The sequence below is a fragment of the Procambarus clarkii genome, chromosome 92, assembly GCF_040958095.1.
Source record: "Procambarus clarkii isolate CNS0578487 chromosome 92, FALCON_Pclarkii_2.0, whole genome shotgun sequence".
NCBI classification, from domain to species: Eukaryota; Metazoa; Arthropoda; class Malacostraca; order Decapoda; family Cambaridae; genus Procambarus; species Procambarus clarkii.
The window spans coordinates 11418385-11437748 of NC_091241.1; the positions used below are offsets into that span (position 1 = coordinate 11418385).

General features: G+C 43.1%; 1 protein-coding gene across 1 annotated transcript in view; it reads left to right on the plus strand.

The window, feature by feature from the left end:
• The first annotated feature begins 10239 nt into the window (after nt 1-10239).
• LOC123775048 (DDB1- and CUL4-associated factor 10 homolog) overlaps nt 10240-19364 on the plus strand; it is a 30414-nt gene continuing 21289 nt past the window's right edge. Inside the window, exons 1-2 of the mRNA XM_045769831.2 lie at nt 10240-10701; nt 17284-17397. Of these exons, the coding sequence (XP_045625787.1) occupies nt 10475-10701; nt 17284-17397 (341 nt within the window). The 5' untranslated portion in view covers nt 10240-10474. The remainder of the gene's footprint in view (nt 10702-17283; nt 17398-19364) is intronic.

Here is a 19364-nt window from a genome sequence, read left to right on the forward strand (position 1 = left end):
GAGATGGCGTTAGTTGTATTTTGTAGGGTAATTTGTTATAAGTGTCAATTTGATGTCAACAGATGGCGTAAGCTGTATCTTATGGCCACTATTGACCAGCCAGTTGATAGTGTTCTCTTCTGCCGACAGATGGCATCAGCTGTGTTATTATTACTTCCGAATTCCCTTTAAATACTGATCTACAAATCCCTTGGCTTATGATAAGGCTTTTATACCATTTATGATAAGTATTAGATAACTGGAGTTCCGCAATTACTTTTATTTATCAACTGTTCAGGATATCATCATATAACGTCTTGTTAGGACTGTAACTGCTCTCGATTGATGAAGATTAAGCCACCCAAGAGGTGGCACGGGCATGAATAGCCCGTAAATACTGCTCTCGTAATATTATTCAGGGGGGTGGGGGAACTATCAAGTGAAAGCGCCAAGACATTACGACTATATAGCACTCGGAAGGGATGAGGATACGGATTTGGGATGGAACGAGGGAAAGGAATGGTGCCCAACCTCTTGGGCGGTCGGGGATTGAACGCGGGCCTGTAGGAAAGAAGACAGTCGCTCTACCGTCCAGCCCAAGTGGTTAAGCGTAATATTATTAAAACAACAATTTATGCATATAATAACAGCATTTCACACTAAAAATACTTGGATATATTGAAATTTGGAAGTGAATTCCAATCTAGGAATCTCCTATGACTAAACTGTACTTTTTAATTATTTTTATGTACTTACTACTTATTATTAAATTATTAAGTACTTATTATAATAATTAAATGAATTATTTTATTTAATATTTAAATTAAATGATAAAATAATTGGTAATAATAAATCATTGTGTAGGGGGACAGGCAGCCAGTGTATATATACATGTTAGGCTTACACCAAGGTGCCACAAAGGTGCCACAAAGGTGTCAAATTAAAGACTGGGTGCTGCCGGGGCAGATTGTTGGGGGTAGCGGGAGTAGATTGTTTGGGGGTAGGGGGGGAGTAGATTGTTTGGGGGGTAGGGGGGGAGTAGATTGTTTGGGGGGTAGGGGGGGAGTAGATTGTTTGGGGGGTAGGGGGGGAGTAGATTGTTTGGGGGGTAGGAGGGAGTAGATTGTTTGGGGGGTAGAGGGGAGTAGATTGTTTGGGGGGTAGGGGGGAGTAGATTGTTTGGGGGGTAGGGGGGAGTAGATTGTTTGGGGGGTAGGGGGGAGTAGATTGTTTGGGGGGTAGGGGGGAGTAGATTGTTTGGGGGGTAGAGGGAGTAGATTGTTTGGGGGGTAAGGGGGAGTAGATTGTTTGGGGGGGGTAGGGGGAGTAGATTGTTTGGGGGGTAGGGGGGAGTAGATTGTTTGGGGGGTAGGGGGGAGTAGATTGTTTGGGGGGTAGGGGGGAGTAGATTGTTTGGGGGGTAGAGGGAGTAGATTGTTTGGGGGGTAAGGGGGAGTAGATTGTTTGGGGGGGTAGGGGGGAGTAGATTGTTTGGGGGTAGGGGGGAGTAGATTGTTTGGGGGGTAGGGGGGAGTAGATTGTTTGGGGGGTAGGGGGGAGTAGATTGTTTGGGGGGTAGGGGGAGTAGATTGTTTGGGGGGTAGGGGGGAGTAGATTGTTTGGGGGGGTAGGGGGGAGTAGATTGTTTGGGGGGTAGAGGGGAGTAGATTGTTTGGGGGGTAGGGGGGAGTAGATTGTTTGGGGGGTAGAGGGAGTAGATTGTTTGGGGGGTAAGGGGGAGTAGATTGTTTGGGGGGGGTAGGGGGGAGTAGATTGTTTGGGGGGTAGGGGGAGTAGATTGTTTGGGGGGTAGGGGGGAGTAGAATTGTTTGGGGGGTGGGGGGAGTAGATTGTTTGGGGGGTAGGGGGAGTAGATTGTTTGGGGGGTAAGGGGGAGTAGATTGTTTGGGGGGTAGGGGGGAGTAGATTGTTTGGGGGGTAGGGGGGAGTAGATTGTTTGGGGGGTAGGGGGGAGTAGATTGTTTGGGGGGTAGGGGGAGTAGATTGTTTGGGGGGCAGAGGGAGTAGATTGTTTGGGGGGTAAGGGGGAGTAGATTGTTTGGGGGGTAGGGGGGAGTAGATTGTTTGGGGGGTAGGGGGGAGTAGATTGTTTGGGGGGTAGGGGGGAGTAGATTGTTTGGGGGTAGAGGGGAGTAGATTGTTTGGGGGGTAAGGGGGAGTAGATTGTTTGGGGGGTAGAGGGAGTAGATTGTTTGGGGGGTAAGGGGGAGTAGATTGTTTGGGGGGTAGGGGGGAGTAGATTGTTTGGGGGGTAGGGGGGAGTAGATTGTTTGGGGGGTAGGGGGGAGTAGATTGTTTGGGGGGTAGGAGGGAGTAGATTGTTTGGGGGGTAGGGGGAGTAGATTGTTTGGGGGGTAAGGGGGAGTAGATTGTTTGGGGGGTAGGGGGGAGTAGATTGTTTGGGGGGTAGGAGGGGAGTAGATTGTTTGGGGGGTAGAGGGAGTAGATTGTTTGGGGGGTAGGGGGGAGTAGATTGTTTGGGGGGTAGGGGGGAGTAGATTGTTTGGGGGGTAGGGGGAGTAGATTGTTTGGGGGGTAAGGGGGAGTAGATTGTTTGGGGGGTAGGGGGGAGTAGATTGTTTGGGGGTAGGGGGGAGTAGATTGTTTGGGGGGTAGGGGGGAGTAGATTGTTTGGGGGGTAGGGGGAGTAGATTGTTTGGGGGGTAAGGGGGAGTAGATTGTTTGGGGGGTAGGGGGGAGTAGATTGTTTGGGGGGTAGGGGGGAGTAGATTGTTGGGGGGTAGGGGGGAGTAGATTGTTTGGGGGGTAGGGGGGAGTAGATTGTTTGGGGGGTAGAGGGAGTAGATTGTTTGGGGGGTAAGGGGGAGTAGATTGTTTGGGAGGTAGGGGGGAGTAGATTGTTTGGGGGGTAGGGGGGAGTAGATTGTTTGGGGGGTAGGGGGGAGTAGATTGTTTGGGGGGTAGAGGGAGTAGATTGTTTGGGGGGTAAGGGGGAGTAGATTGTTTGGGGGGTAGAGGGAGTAGATTGTTTGGGGGGTAAGGGGGAGTAGATTGTTTGGGGGGGTAGGGGGGAGTAGATTGTTTGGGGGGTAGGGGGGAGTAGATTGTTTGGGGGGTAGGGGGGGAGTAGATTGTTTGGGGGGTAGGGGGGAGTAGATTGTTTGGGGGGTAGGGGGAGTAGATTGTTTGAGGGGTAAGGGGGAGTAGATTGTTTGGGGGTAGGGGGGAGTAGATTGTTTGGGGGGTAGGAGGGAGTAGATTGTTTGGGGGGTAGAGGGAGTAGATTGTTTGGGGGGTAAGGGGGAGTAGATTGTTTGGGGGGGTAGGGGGGAGTAGATTGTTTGGGGGGTAGGGGGGAGTAGATTGTTTGGGGGGTAGGGGGAGTAGATTGTTTGGGGGGTAGGGGGGAGTAGATTGTTTGGGGGGTAGAGGGAGTAGATTGTTTGGGGGGTAAGGGGGAGTAGATTGTTTGGGGGGTAGAGGGAGTAGATTGTTTGGGGGGTAAGGGGGAGTAGATTGTTTGGGGGGGTAGGGGGGAGTAGATTGTTTGGGGGGTAGGGGGGAGTAGATTGTTTGGGGGGTAGGGGGGAGTAGATTGTTTGGGGAGTAGATTGTTTGGGGGGTAGGGGGAGTAGATTGTTTGGGGGGTAAGGGGGAGTAGATTGTTTGGGGGGTAGGGGGGAGTAGATTGTTTGGGGGGTAGGAGGGAGTATATTGTTTGGGGGGTAGAGGGAGTAGATTGTTTGGGGGGTAAGGGGGAGTAGATTGTTTGGGGGGGTAGGGGGGAGTAGATTGTTTGGGGGGTAGGGGGGAGTAGATTGTTTGGGGGGTAGGGGGAGTAGATTGTTTGGGGGTAGAGAGGAGTAGATTGTTTGGGGGTAGGGGAGTAGATTGTTTGGAGGGTAGGGGGAGTAGATTGTTTGGGGGGGTAGGGGGAGTAGATTGTTTGGGAGGTAGGGGGAGTAGATTGTTTGGAGGGTAGGGGGGAGTAGATTGTTTGGGGGGTAGGGGAGTAGATTGTTTGGGGGGGTAGGGGGGAGTAGATTGTTTGGGGGGTAGGGGGAGTAGATTGTTTGGGGGGTAGAAGGAGTAGATTGTTTGGGGGGAAGGGGGAGTAGATTGTTTGGGGGGGTAGGGGAAGTAGATTGTGTGGGGGGTAGGGGGAGGAGATTGTTTGGGGGGTAGGGGGAGTAGATTGTTTGGGGGGGTAGGGGGAGTAGATTGTTTGGGGGTAGGGGGAGTAGACTGTTTGGGGGGTAGGGGGAGTAGATTGTTTAGGGGGGAGTAGAATGTATAGGAAGGAGGGGGAGTAAACTCCTTGGGAGGGAGGGGGGGAAGGAGGTCGTAAGGAAGTATACCAGAACACCAGTGTGTATACTAGTATACGAAATAAGTATACTAGGACCCCCAGTATACCAGCGCCCAGGTATACCAGGAGGAGTAATGAGACATATGATCAATGAGAGATGAAGAGACATGATGAAAGGTGCAACACTGAGTTACTGTGAGTTATGGGCTGTCTGTCCTCACCCCTCCTCCTCCTCACCTCTCACCCCTCCTCCTCACCTCTCACCCCTCCTCGCCTCTCACCCCTCCTCCTCCTCACCTCTCACCCCTCCTCCTCACCAATACAAACATACATACAAACATACACCAATAAATTGGTGTATGTTTGTATTTTTTTTTTTTTTTAGATATATACAAGAGTTGATACATTCTTGTACAGCCACTAGTACGCGTAGCGTTTCGGGCAAGTCCTTAATCCTATGGTCCCTGGAATACGATCCCCGCCGCGAAGAATCGTTTTTTCATCCAAGTATACATTTTACTGTTGCGTTAAACAGAGGCTACAGTTAAGGAATTGCGCCCAGTAAATCCTCCCCGGCCAGGATACGAACCCATGACATAGCGCTCGCGGAACGCCAGGCGAGTGTCTTACCACTACACCACGGAGACTGTTAAACCTGATATGTATACCAGACAAAGTCCATTTAATGGCAGAATTTAGCCATTTTGTGTAAAATCTTTTATATCTCATATTATTAATTATAACAGTAATCGAAAAAAATCATAGTTTGTATATACAAGAGATGAAACAAAGCCATGAGCTAGAGCGATGTGCTGAGTCCATAAGGAGGCCGAGCTTCCAGAAATACCTTCCTGTGATTGGCTGTTGCAGGGAATACCAACACTCTTTCATGAATAAAATTTAAACTAAGAAATAGGTCCTTGTGCACAACAACAAGGGTGTTGTGAAAAAGAACAACAATTTCTGTTTTGCACCTGACAGAAATCTCCATCTAACTGAATAATTTACTGGAATAAGAGGGCAGAGCATTGTATCATTATTTGTGTCAAGGCAACCCCCAATAATAACGTCCCAAGTTAGGTAGCCAGCCCATGTTTCTGTAACACCCGTTACATCCTGTAGTATTTAATTATCACTATGTTAATACTTTTAAATAATTAACACTTCACTTTTTAGGTAGATTAAAGTTGAAGCAGAATGTCATAAGCATCGATGGTGTGCTGAATAAATATGATTTATTAAGTGGATGGAACCTTTAGCTGATCCCTTCCTGTGATTGGCTGTTGTGTGAATGTCAACAAAGAATGTCTACCAATGATATGCCATTTATTACGCACCCCATACCATCTGTGGGCGGAGCTTGGAACCTCCTACCCGAGCACAACAACCCGCCTTATGGGTTGCTGTTTGGCTATTTATAGTGCGTTGGAAAAAACAGAGATGGCGTTAGTTGTATTTTGTAGGGTAATTTGTTATAAGTGCAATTTGATGTCAACAGATGGCGTAAGCTGTATCTTATGGCCACTATTGACCAGCCAGTTGATAGTGTTCTCTTCTGCCGACAGATGGCATCAGCTGTGTTATTATTACTTCCGAATTCCCTTTAAATACTGATCTACAAATCCCTTGGCTTATGATAAGGTTTTATACCATTTATGATAAGTATTAGATAACTGGAGTTCCGCAATTACTTTTATTTATCAACTGTTCAGGATATCATATAACGTCTTGTTAGGACGAACTGCTCTCGATTGATGAAGATTAAGCCACCCAAGAGGTGGCACGGGCATGAATAGCCCGTAAATACTGCTCTCGTAATATTATTCAGGGGAGTGGGGGAACTATCAAGTGAAAGCGCCGAGCCATTACGACTATATAGCACTCCGAAGGGATGAGGATACGGATTTGGGATGGAACGGGGGAAAGGAATGGTGCCCGACCTCTTGGGCGGTCGGGAATTGAACACGGACCTGTAGGAAACGAGACCGTCGCTCTACCGTCCAGCCCAAGTGGTTAAGCGTAATATTATTAAAACAACAATTTATGCATATAATAACAGCATTTCACACTAAAAATACTTGGATATATTGAAATTTGGTAGTTTTTTTTTAATTTTTCCAATCTAGGAATCTCCTATCACTAAACTGTACTTTTTAATTATTTTTATGTACTTACTACTTATTATTGAATTATTAAGTACTTACTATAATAATTAAATAAATTATTTTATTTAATATTTAAATTAAACGAAAAAAATAATAGGAATTAATAAATCATAGTGTAGGGGGACAGGCAGCCAGTGTATATATACATGTTAGGCTTATACCAAGGTCCCACAAAGGTGCCTCAAAGGTGCCAAATTAAAGACTGGGAGCTGCCGGGGCGGGCCCAAGGGCTGCTGGCGGCCCTGGCCAGGCTGAACTTCCGCGCCCTTATAATCACCATTGTTTAATAATCTTCACAGGGAGAAACAACTGTAAATATAGGAATAGTTTATTACAACATACACGGTAAAGAAAACAGCTCGGAAACTAAGGAAATAAAGCTGCCGAAAAAAACATTAAAGTCCACTTCACGTTCAAGTATGTTTATTGAGACTAATAAAAAAATACATCTAAAAGGAATAAAGTACTTAGGCTATTTCTACCCCCCCCCCCCTTCTTCTTCAAGTCCCTCAAAGGGCGCACAAATTCAGTGAGTACAAATACACAAATCACAATACAAGAATCCCATTTAACATAGCAGGTTAAAATAGGAAGCACAGCATACAAGTGAGTTACAAGGGAACAAGTTAGAAGGCGGTGGAGGCCAAAACCGGAATTGCACACTGATTTTAATGCAGATATGTCGTGATTATCCTAATATTAAGATGTTAAGGCATGAAACTAGTAAGTACAAGACCAGAATCTAACGATGCCAACACAGAAGACACTGTTCAACATAACAAGCCAATTACACCTGATTAATATTTGTATAATAGGAGTTGCCTCGTATGGGCCAATGGGCCTTCTGCAGTTACCTTTATTCTTATGTGCTTCGTCCCCCATTTATCCCCTATGTATCCCCCTTCGTTTTACCTTTATCACCTGACCCCATACGGGTATAAATCAACGAGTCCTGTAATTTCATTTTTTTTATTTTTAATTTAATTTAATTTTTTTACGGGCTCACCATAGCCCGTGCTACATGGACACTTCGTCCTGAGTAGCTAAATCTTTAACAACAACAACAACAATTTCATTTCCTCGGGAGACATCTCTCGTCACGCAGGGTGCAGTCGCACGTCCACAGATCTCCAGTATCATCTATTGATACTGGTAAAGCTCAAAAGGGCCACCACTTACGGGCTATTCATGCCCGTGCCACCTTTTGGGTGGTTTAATCTTCATCAATCAATCATCATCAATTTCATTTCACTTGAGAATGAACCATGGAGGTTCGAAACGTTGTGCAATTTGTATAAATAAGTGTAATACATTCTATAGTAATTCACTTTTTTTCTTCACCTTGAAATAACAAAAATGAGTTTTGGAGAACTCCTCTTTCAGCTAAGCCCTGATGCTAGGAAAATAGTTAGAGGGATAGAAGCTCAAACTAGACGATAGTAAATACTGAATATGCGGTCATATTCAATGAGACATGAGTCATATTCGTAGAGACCGTTGCTCTGCCGTCCAGCGCAAGTACATCAAGAAGTAACGAGTGTGCCGACTCATCAATGCCCGCAAGACCACTAACACAGACCATTCAATTAATTCAGTTGACCATTCAAACTTTTGAATTTTGATTTTTTTTTTAATTCAGCCTGAGCACACGGAGCCCTCCCAGGCGCCTCAAGGAACCCACCAACAGAGCCCCTGAGCTCTAGCAAACCACGCCAGCTCCACCACCACGCCAATACCTCTACTCAAATCTCTGAATATGTTAGACATTAAGTCACTGCACATTCTCTCATGTGTATTATACATATATAAAACGCTAAACTATAATGCCAATCCTGATCTCAAAAGCTTCATAGAAGGTTGTAACAGAACCCATGAGCACTACACCAGAAATAAATACAGTTTTGATATTCCTAGAGTACGACTTAATCAAACTAAAAATGCTCTACAAATCAAGGGGCCCAGAATGTGGAATGACCTTCCCAACCATGTTAAAGACTGTACCTCTCTCAACCAGTTTAAGATAAAAACGAAGCTATACCTAATAAATTCCCTGTAACCTACCTTACCCTTCTATTGTCAACCAATGTCTGTTTTTTTTAAAGAGCGCTGTTTGTCGACATAATTGTATTTGTGCTGCTTTTTCAGCTATGTTTTCATTTCTTGTTTTCATTCTACTCATTATGCTCAATTAGTATTAAGCTTGTCATTTAAGTTTATCATGCCCGAAACGCTTTGCGTAATAGTGGCTTTAGGCATTGTATGTACTAGCTCTACCTATAAGTCAACCAATCTTTGTAAAAATTTATTGTATGTATGTACCTTACCTAAATAAACATTTTATTTTATTTTATTTTAATATTGCTACCATGGTGGGTATCCACAGTAAAACCCATATTATTCACGCATAATTCTTATGATGAGAAGTTAATAAATTTAAAATTACATTCTATAGAAACACGACGAGTAAGGAGTGACTAGGATTTATTTCTAGGAGAGTTACCTAGAAATAAATAACCCATATTTAACACCAATTACTAATAAAACACCAAGTATAATTCTGCAGCTACATCTTGTTCTTGTTAGGCTCCATTTATAGATTATGCAGTTCAGTTTTGGTCGCCATACTATAGAATGGACATAAATACACCAGAACGCGTTCACAGAAGGATGACAAAGTTGGTCCCGCAAATTAGAAATATTCCATATGAAGATAAATTGAAAAGGGCATTAATTTACATTAGAAAAGCGAAGAGTTAGAAGAGACACGATCGAGGATGGATGGACAAAACAAGGGATAATGAATATGGTGTAACGTATGTTTATGTTACGTTGTTGGGTTGATTAGATACACAGTGTTTAGTGAGTTTCATATTTATTTAGTAGTCCTGGATACAGCAGTGTCGTAGACGTTGAGACGAAGCTTGGAGCAGAGTAGAGAGCTGAGTGTGGCCGGAGTCGCGGAGCTCTATGTGGGAAAGCGTTGTAGCTGGATGAGGTCCTAGTCTGCTGCCTGTTCTGTGTCGAAGCTGTAGCGTCTTGGGGCGATTAAAACTGCCTACACAGAGTGCTACATTCTTGACTGGAGGTTGTACTGGTTTGCTGTTCTCAGATCGCTGGCTAATATACGGTTACTACACCTCACAAGTAAGGATAGGAGGGTGGAACAACCGTTACCTGTAAATAGGGATAGGATTATAGCTTGTGTAATTAGTTATGCCATTAAGATGATGAGATAATGGAGCGAGTATAGGTTTACTCGCTACAATGGTATTAAATATATCAACACAAAACTGTGTATATAAATGGGACAAGTTTAGATATAGGAAAGACCTGGGTAAATACTGGTTTGGAAACAGGGTTGTTGATTTGTGGAACAAATTACTGGTAAAATAATAGACATTGAATACCTTGATTGTTTCAAGCTTAGGTTAGACATAAATATGAATGAATTTGTGTGGGTTCTGGCTATAGTGTGAGCCAATAGACGTTCTGCAGTTCACTTGATTCTTATGTCCACATTGCCTAATCATCCAAAGTACATTAATCAAGCGTGTTAGGAAGAGAGGCTAAATAATAAAATCAAATAGAAGGCGTACAAACTCGAATTTCAAGAATAACCTGTCAATTCCTCTCCAAATATACATTGTAATTAATCAGTATGTTGCTGGTCTGATTTTTGAATTTCGCGCTGTTGACCAACAAGCCCAGAAAGAGTATGCTATTTTATTCCCGGGGGCCTCTATATACCAGGATTTTAGTACATAAACGCCAATATAATAATTTTTAGAGCTCGATTGTGCAGTAGGAGAGCAGTGGAGGAGTGTAGAGGAGCCTGCCAGAACAGAGGTGGTGTGGGACATGTTTGTTTGGTTTGATCCCTCGAAAGTTTTTGTTGGGTGAGAAAAGTTGAAGGCAGTGGCTGAACTCAGCTGTTTCAAATCCCAGTTGTGCTCGCCTCTCCACTCGCGTTCCCGCGCCACCCTCCAGGCCAGAAAATGCACCCGTGAAGGCCCCGGCGGCCTCATTTAACCCCCTCATAATGCCCAAAGTGAAGTCCGGGAGGATGTACGGAAGCTGCTTTCCGGACTATGAGTTGAGGCGGAGGGAGGCGGGTCTGAGGGCCACCCTAGGCTGGGAGTCTGGCATCAGGCGCTCCCTCTACTCCTCCATGATCCCCTGCACCTCCTGGGACCCCAGGGAGAACGATCCCAAGACTGGGTTCATCGGCCATGGTGGCGTCTTCAACCTTGAGTTCTCCCCCGATGGGTGAGTTGTGGGGGCAGGTGTGGGGTGTTGTGGGGCAGGTGTGGGGGTGTTGTGGGGCAGGTGTGGGCTCTTGTGGGGGCAGGTGTGGGGTGTTGTAGGGGGACGTGTGGGCTTTTGTGGGGCAGGTGTGGCCTGTTGTGGGGCAGGTGTGGCCTGTTGTGGGGCAGGTGTGGGCTGCTGTGAGGCAGGTGTAGGCTGTTGTGGAGCAGGTGTGGGCTGTTGTGGGGGAGGGATTGACAGTTGTGGGGTGTGGACGTATTATATGCAAGGGTTCGCATACTGGCTGCTTAGTCTATATATTATTGTTTTAGAATCCTTATGTGTCATAATTTTATAACTTACCTATACTTTACACACAGTTTGCTTCACATGTTCTTATTGAGTATCGTGTTTTCTTTACACATTCGTAATGCATAATGTTTAGGCTAAGTTCGCTTCACATATTGCCAACTGTATCATGGACTGGGCTAGGTTTGCTTTATGTATTCATCACGTGTATCGTCGGTTGGGTGAGGTTTACTTTATGTATTCATCACGTGTATCGTCGGTTGGGTGAGGTTTGCTTTATGTATTCATCACGTGTATCGTTGGTTCGGTGAGATTTGCTTTGTATTCATCACTTGTATCGTTGGTTGGGTGAGGTTTATGTATTCATTACATACAGTACTGTAAATCATGGGTTAGGTTACATTTGGCTCACATTCTCTCCATATATTGTAGGTTAGATTATATTATATAATTTTGTAAAAACTTTGGTGTATAAGATGACCAGTAGCTGATGTAGCTGTAGCTATTTTCCTTCAGTAGATGATGCAGGCAGCAGATGTTCAGCTATCCAGACTAGGGAGAGGTAACTACCATTGCATTTTACAAGACTACATGTGAATTATTGGTGCTAAAAATACTAGTGTAAGGAACAATTCACTCTGCTATTACAGACTAAAACTCTGCATAGCACGATTATTGCATAGCACAATACATAGCAAATTGTACACAGGCATTTCGACAAAGCTTCATTTTCTAATTGATGAAATCGTGTACTGCATACCACTAAGTTAGTCTGGGTTATGTTTTGGTTGGTTTTGGGTCAAGTTTGGTAGGTTCTACAATTCTTGTGTATTTGTTTTATGAATAAAATGACTGGTATATAACTTTACAATGGTTTGTTTACATTTCTTGCAAGGAAAATATTCTTTGCTGTTTCCACTCTATTATATGTATCATAAATTGTTAGGTAATCTGTGGTTATGTTCTCTGTATCTGAAAGGTTATGGTCAAATTCTACACGTTTCATCAAAGCTCATTTTCTGTGAAAACTGTATGCAGTACATATATACTGTAGTTAGGTTATGATGTATTAGCTTTGGTTAAGCTATGTTAGGCTTGGTTAGGTTAGGTTGGTTTGGGTTAGGTAAGGTTAAATATGGTTTTAAAATTTGTTGGCAAATCATCTTGTTAATGATGTGACCTGTACCATGTGTAATACTTGTGACTGTTGAGAAGAATAACAAACTTAATCCCTTAAATTATAAACTCTTGTGAAGAGAAATTGAGAGAGCCTAATTTACATATTGTAGAAATGCAAAAAGTAAGGGATGACATAATTGAAGTACTGTACAGTATACACATTGATGAATGGGTAAAACAAGTGGGATTGGATCTTGGTAGTACATTGATGAATGGGTAAAACAAGTGGGATTGGATCTTGGTGGGGTTGGGTTCATTTGTCGACTCAATTGGAAATCCCAGATTCAAATTTCGGGCGGGACAGAAATAGTTATGCACATTTCCTATCACCTAATGCCAGTGTTTACATATCATTAATAATTATTAGTAATTAAATAAGTACAGTATTCGGGAGTTAGTCAACTGTTGTGGATTTGCATTTTGGGGAGAGTTAGTACAGTAAATTGACCAGACCCCACACTAGAAGGTGAAGGGACGACGACGTTTCGGTTCGTCCCTTCACTTTCTAGTGTTTGGTCTGGTCAATTTACTTTAGCCATGTTACTGTGACTCATCTCATCTTCTGTACTAATGCGATGAGTCACAGTAACATGGCTAAAGTAAATTGACCAGACCACACACTAGAAGGTGAAGGGACGAACCAAAACGTTGTCGTCCCTTCACCTTCTAGTGTGTGGTCTGGTCAATTTACTGTACTAACTCTCCCCAAAATGCAAATCCACAACAGTTGACTAACTCCCGAATACTGTACTTATTTAATTACTGATAATTATTAATGATATGTATAAGCACCTCCAAAGGATACCTGATCAACCAGGCTGTGACTCATACGTCAGGCTGCGAGCAGCCGCGTCTAACAGCCTGGTTGATCAGTCCAGCAACCAGGAGGCCTGGTCGATGACCAGGCCGCGGGGACACTAAGCCCCGGAAGCACCTCAAGGTAACCTCAAGGTAAGACTGTAAGAGATCGGCCACATGTGTACAAACACTCATGAATTTTCATTAAACTTCGTTTGACATTCACCATACACTCTTCAAGAGAGGCGTTATTAATTACGTGTGTGACTGACTTCTGACCTGGCTAAAAGGGGGAGATCCATGGATGTTTGCACATAAGAATCTGGGGTCTAATTCCATTACAATGTTTGACAAAGTATCATGAAATATTACATACTTGAAACTAGCTGACTAAGACTAACCCAGGAATTTTTTAATCAACATACAAGATAATCCGGAGGTCATCTGGGCTGACCTCTTGGAGAAGGCTTCCCTGGGTGTGAACTCATGGGTGTTACAGAATGAGGAGGGAACAACAGTGGACATCTTCAAGAGGAAACTAGATTGTTTCCTTCAAGGAGTGCCGGACCAACTGGGCTGTGGTGGGTATGTGGGCCTGCGGGCCGCTCCAAGCAACAGCCTGGTGGACCAAACTCTCACAAGTCAAGTCTGGCCTCAGGCTGGGCTTGGGGGGAGTAGAACTACTCCCAGAACCCCATCAGCCAGGTATCAACCAGGGTTGAAAGTTGGGTGGCCTGTCCACCGAGGGTTGGCATGATGTTTTGGTCTTGGCTTGGAGCTTGTTGTTGATGTTGTGTTCTCGTTCTGTGGCAGGAGCTTGTGGAGAGGTGGTTGACTGTCGTGCTGGTGTAAGGGAGGTCTTGTGTCTGGCTTGGTGGAGGTGTCTTCACATTTCTGGTGGTGCACGTGGTGTTGTTCTAGTGCTGGTGTTTCGGTGGTCCTGGTTGAGGAGTCGCATGATTAGTGCTCCCATCAAGTGTGGCAGTGCGTTTCCTTCCAGATTGTTGTCATCTCGCGGATACGCATTGTCCATTCACATTAAATATTGATGTTTACTGTATGCTTGAAAAAACCTGAGAGTTTATTGAAAAAATCCATGATATAAATTAGACCAATTTCATGGAGACCAATGACCTTCACAACCCAGGCCAACATGGATTTCGAGCGGGAAGATCGTGCCTTTCACAGCTACTTGAGCACTACGACAAAGTCACTGAGGCATTAGAAGAGAAACAGAATGCTGATGTGATATACACGGACTTCGCAAAGGCTTTCGATAAATGTGACCATGGCGTGATAGCACACAAAATGAAGTCAATGGGAATAACCGGTAAAGTAGGACGCTGGATACTCAGTTTTCTGTCAAACAGGACTCAGGCGAGTAACGGTCAACCATATAAAATCTAGTCCAAGTGCAGTTAAAAGCTCTGTACCTCAGGGTACAGTCCTTGCACCGCTGCTTTTCCTTATTCTCATATCAGATATAGACAAAAATACAAGTCACAGCTTCGTATCATCCTTTGCAGATGACACAAAAATCAGTATGAAAATTATCTCGGCTGAAGACATTGAAAAACTTCAAGCTGATATTAATAAAGTTTTTGACTGGGCATCAGAAAATAACATGATGTTTAACAGTGATAAATTCCAGGTACTCGTGTACGGTAAAAATGAGGACCTTAAACATAATACAGAGTACAAAACACAATCAAATGTACCCATAGTAGGAAAACAGCATGTAAAGGATTTGGGAATAATAATGTCTGACGACCTAACGTTTAAGGAGCATAACCAAGCAAATATTGCGACAGCCAGAAAAATGATAGGATGGATTACGAGAACTTTCAAATCCAGGGATCCCATCACAATGGTTGTACTCTTCAAGTCACTTGTGTTGTCCCGTCTTGAGTAGTGCTCAGTACTCACTTCCCCCTTCAGAGCAGGAGAGATTACTGAAATAGAGGGAATACAGAGAACATATACGGCACGTATAGATGCAATAAAGCACCTAAATTATTGGGATCGTCTCAAAGTCCTCCAAATGTACTCACTAGAAAGAAGACGAGAGAGATATCAAATAATATACATCTGGAAGATACTGGAGGGCCAAGTACCAAATCTACACAGTAAAATAGCAACGTACTGGAGTGAACGATATGGAAGAAAATGCAGAATAGAACCAGTGAAGAGCAGAGGTGCCATAGGCACAATCAGAGAACATTGTATAAACATCAGAGGTCCGCGGTTGTTCAACGTCCTCCCAGCAAGCATATGAAATATTGTCGGAACAACCGTGGACATCTTCAAGAGGAAACTAGATTTATTCCTCCAAGGAGTGCCGGACCAACCGGGCTGTGGTGGGTATGTGGGCCTGTGGGCCGCTCCAGGCAACAGCCTGGTGGACCAAACTCTCAGCAAGTCAAGCCTGGCCTCGGGCCGGGCTTGGGGAGTAGAAGAACTCCCAGAACCCCATCAACCAGGTATCAACCAGATGAGATGTTCCATATATTGACATCAGAATGGATGCAATACATGCAATATCCATAGAGATATTAGGAAATAAATGGCAGTGTTTAATATTATGGTGTAGGCCAAATGCCTGGAAATCCTGGTGTTGGTATCCAGACGGCTAAACATTCACCCATTTATAGGTAAGTTTTGCAAGTATAGTATAACCATGTACAGTATATTATGGCATATATTATAACCTGTGTTGTACTATAGTTAGTCAATATTTCTACAGCATCTTAAGGGGTCCAAACACTGACACCAGGTTTCTTGAGGTTTAGTGGCTCCTTTCCTGGGATACACTTATCTGGTATTACTGGAATCAGTAGCAAAGTGGCTAATACATTGTGAACCACTGACCATCAAGGTCTGATATAAATATGCAGGGTAACATGGTGTGTTTTGTGTGTGGTGGTGGCATTTTCAACTATATTTAGTTTTATTATCTGGACATTGGCAACATTCGATTCGTTGTCTGGATTTCAGTTACTTTTTTTTTTTTGCCTAGAATACAACTATTGAGATGTTTATCCATGTCATCCTACTATTTAAAAATTGTACAGCTATCTGGAAACAAAAAGAGATACTGTAACATTATTTAAATATAACCTTTTAAATTTGATGATAAAATTGTTTTCATATGAGCATCATGAGAACCATTATATATTTATGGAAACCCAAATGTTATAATATTTCTGAACTAGTGCAAGCACTTTAGATTTATATTCAGATCTATGGTCTTGTTACTGATGTCTGTCTGGACACTGACAACTACGCCATAATACCACTACAGGTAATTGGTGTGGCAAAAAGATACCCGAGCAGGGATGGGGTCTGTCATATTTCAAGTACACCATCTTTTAAACTTAATCAGTGAAAGAAAAACCAGGAGATTTGCTTGTTGCCTCCGCTATGCGAAGATCATGAGCATGTATTGCCAAAGGTAAAATCATAGGTAGATTTTGCCATACTGCACCAGCATATTATAAGCCTGGATCAACATCCTTTAGAAGCAGTCATGCCAGACCCCTGGCTGTTCAGTTTGCAACAAGTCCACAACTACTACTCCAACTCTGAGGAATGGAATGAGTCTTGACAGTTTTTGGGATTCACAAAAACACTTAGCCCAGAAGTAGATCTGATATTAGTGATGGCCGTCTCCTACTCAATTCTTTTTTGAAAGGAAACTCATACACAGCCAATATGAAATGTTTGACATTGCTGTCAGTTGAAAGGTTTTCCTGAGCATCTAAAGGATGATTGTTGAGTAGACTGGCCTGTTTGTCAGTGACCATAACTACCCCATTGCAGGTCTCCATGGCCAATGAGGAGGCCATGACCTCAGGCTTCCTTCTCAGGGACTCAGAGGGATGGGCAGTGGCAGGGTACTGGAGCTGGAGTAATTCCGAAGTGCTCAAATCTTACGATGGAACAAGGTGCTACACTGTTGAAGGTGCCCAAACAAGTCTCCACCTCTAAACTATCCAAGCATTTCCCGCCCTGCTGGAGAGTGACGGTGCTAAGTTTGAGATGCTGTATAGATCGACACGCAAAATATGTTACAAGGAGGTAGAAATAAAGTACTAACATTTCATGGTGCAAACAGTGATTAATTTCCAAAACTATCTGTAATAAGATCCAAAATCTGTGAAGAGCTAACCCAACTTGGCTAGGTCTAACATATCCTGTGTCATGGCTGATCTCACCGAGTGAAGTGTAGAATTAAAATAGCCCCAGTTTAATGCTCGAATTTTTAAGCTTAAGTTTAGTTTGGATATTACTTTTAATTATTTGCCATTTTTGTTGCAGGAGCCACCTGGTCGCTGCTTGTGAGCAGCGGGCAGTCATGGTCTTTGACCCATTGTCAAGACGCCAGATCCATCATATACCACACGCCCATGATAATTGTGTTAATTGTATTAAGTAAGTAATATTTTGTGATGTATAACATATTTTATCACAATTTTTCCTTGCTGAAATCCAGGGGTACCTGTGGTGTACAGCCTATGGTATCAGATCTTATACTAAGCTTAAAATTATCTTGAATCATATTCCTCTCTCTCTTTTTTTTCTTATGAAAATTTTGTTCATTTGATATGGAGATTTTCCATTTGAATCTTTCTACACATAGGAAGATAATGCATGGATGTGCTTTTAACATAGTGGGCGAATAGTAAAAGAGAACCAGGCCTATTCTATAAATTCATCAAGAACAAATTGCATGTAAAGGAAAATATTCAAAGGTTGACAATGGGAAACAGATTCTCGGAAAATGAAAAGGAAATGTGTGAAACATCAAACAAAAAGTTCCAAAGTGTGCTTGTACAAAATGAAATCGTCAGAAAACCAGACACAATAAGAATTCCAGAGAACAACATAAAGCATATAGAGGTGTCTAGAGACGAAGTGGAAAAAATGCTCAAGGAGCTAAGTAAGAACAAAGCAGTTGGGCCAGATGGAATTTCATCATGGGTTCTAAGAGAATGTGCACCTGAGCTCAGCATTCCACTTCAACTGATTTTTAAGGCATCCTTGGGTACAGGAGTCGTAGCAGATGTGTGGAAAAAGGCTAACATAATTCCAATCTACAAAAGTGGCAGCAGGGAAGACCCACTCAATTATAGACCTGTATTATTAACAAGTGTAATAGTAAAAATATTGGAAAAAATAATTAAAACTAAATGGTTAGAATATCTGGAGAAGAGTAACATAATAAGACAGACAGTATAGTTTTCGATCTGGAAGATCCTGTGTAACGAATTTACTCAGTTTTTATGATCGAGCCACTGACATTTTACAGGAAAGAGATGGTTGGGTTGATTGCATATATCTGGACCTAAAAAAAAAGCCTTTCAACAGAGTTCAACATAAGAGGTTGTTCTGGAAACTGAGACATAATGGAGGGGTGACATTTAGGCTTCTAACATGGATGAAAATTTTTCTGACAGAAAAATGAGGGCAGTAATCAGAGGCAATGTATCGGACTGGAGAAATGTCACGAGTGGAGTACCACAGGGTTCAGTTCTTGCACCGGTAATGTTCATTGTCTACATTAGCGATCTACCAGATGGAATACAGAATTAAATGAACATGTTTGCTGATGATGCTAAAATAACAGAGAAGATAAGAAACTTAAATGATTGTCATGCCCTTCAAGAAGACCTGGACAAAATAAGTGTATGAAGCACCGCTTGGCAAATGGAATTTAATGTGAATAAATGCCATGTTCTGGAATGTGGAATAGGAGAACATAAACCCCCACACAACCTATAACTTATGTGAGAAATCTTTAAAGAATTCTGAAAAATAAAGAGATCTAGGGGTGGTTCTAAACAGAGAATGAACAAATCCACAAGGGCCGTGACAGTGGATTCTAACCTAGGTCCGAGAGCATCCCAGACGCTGCCTTAATCGACTGAGCTGTGATATAGTAAAAGAATTGCAACCAGAAGTTCAGTAGAATTTACTGTACTTGGATCCTGCAGCCTCTCCGAGACACAAACCAGGATTTTACACAATTCCCCCATGCACTCGAGCTCTTGTCAATAGGCTGTTCTACCTCTTCGCCCTTACTTCATTACACATAAAATTCATTACATGTAAAATCCTGGTTTGTGTCTCGGAGAGGCTGCAGGATCCAAGTAAGTTAAGTAGAACTTCTGGTTGCAATTCTTTTACAATGTCGTAGCTCAGTCGATTAGTGCAGCATCTGGGATGCTCTCGGACAGGTTCGAACCCTCGTCACGGCCCTTGTGGATTTGTTCATTTGATGCATCACGCTATTGTGAATTCTGTGCATACTAAATAGAGAATTATCACCTGAGGATCACATAAAGTACATCGTGCGAGGAGCCTATGCTTCACTTTCTAACTTCAGAATTGCTTTTAAA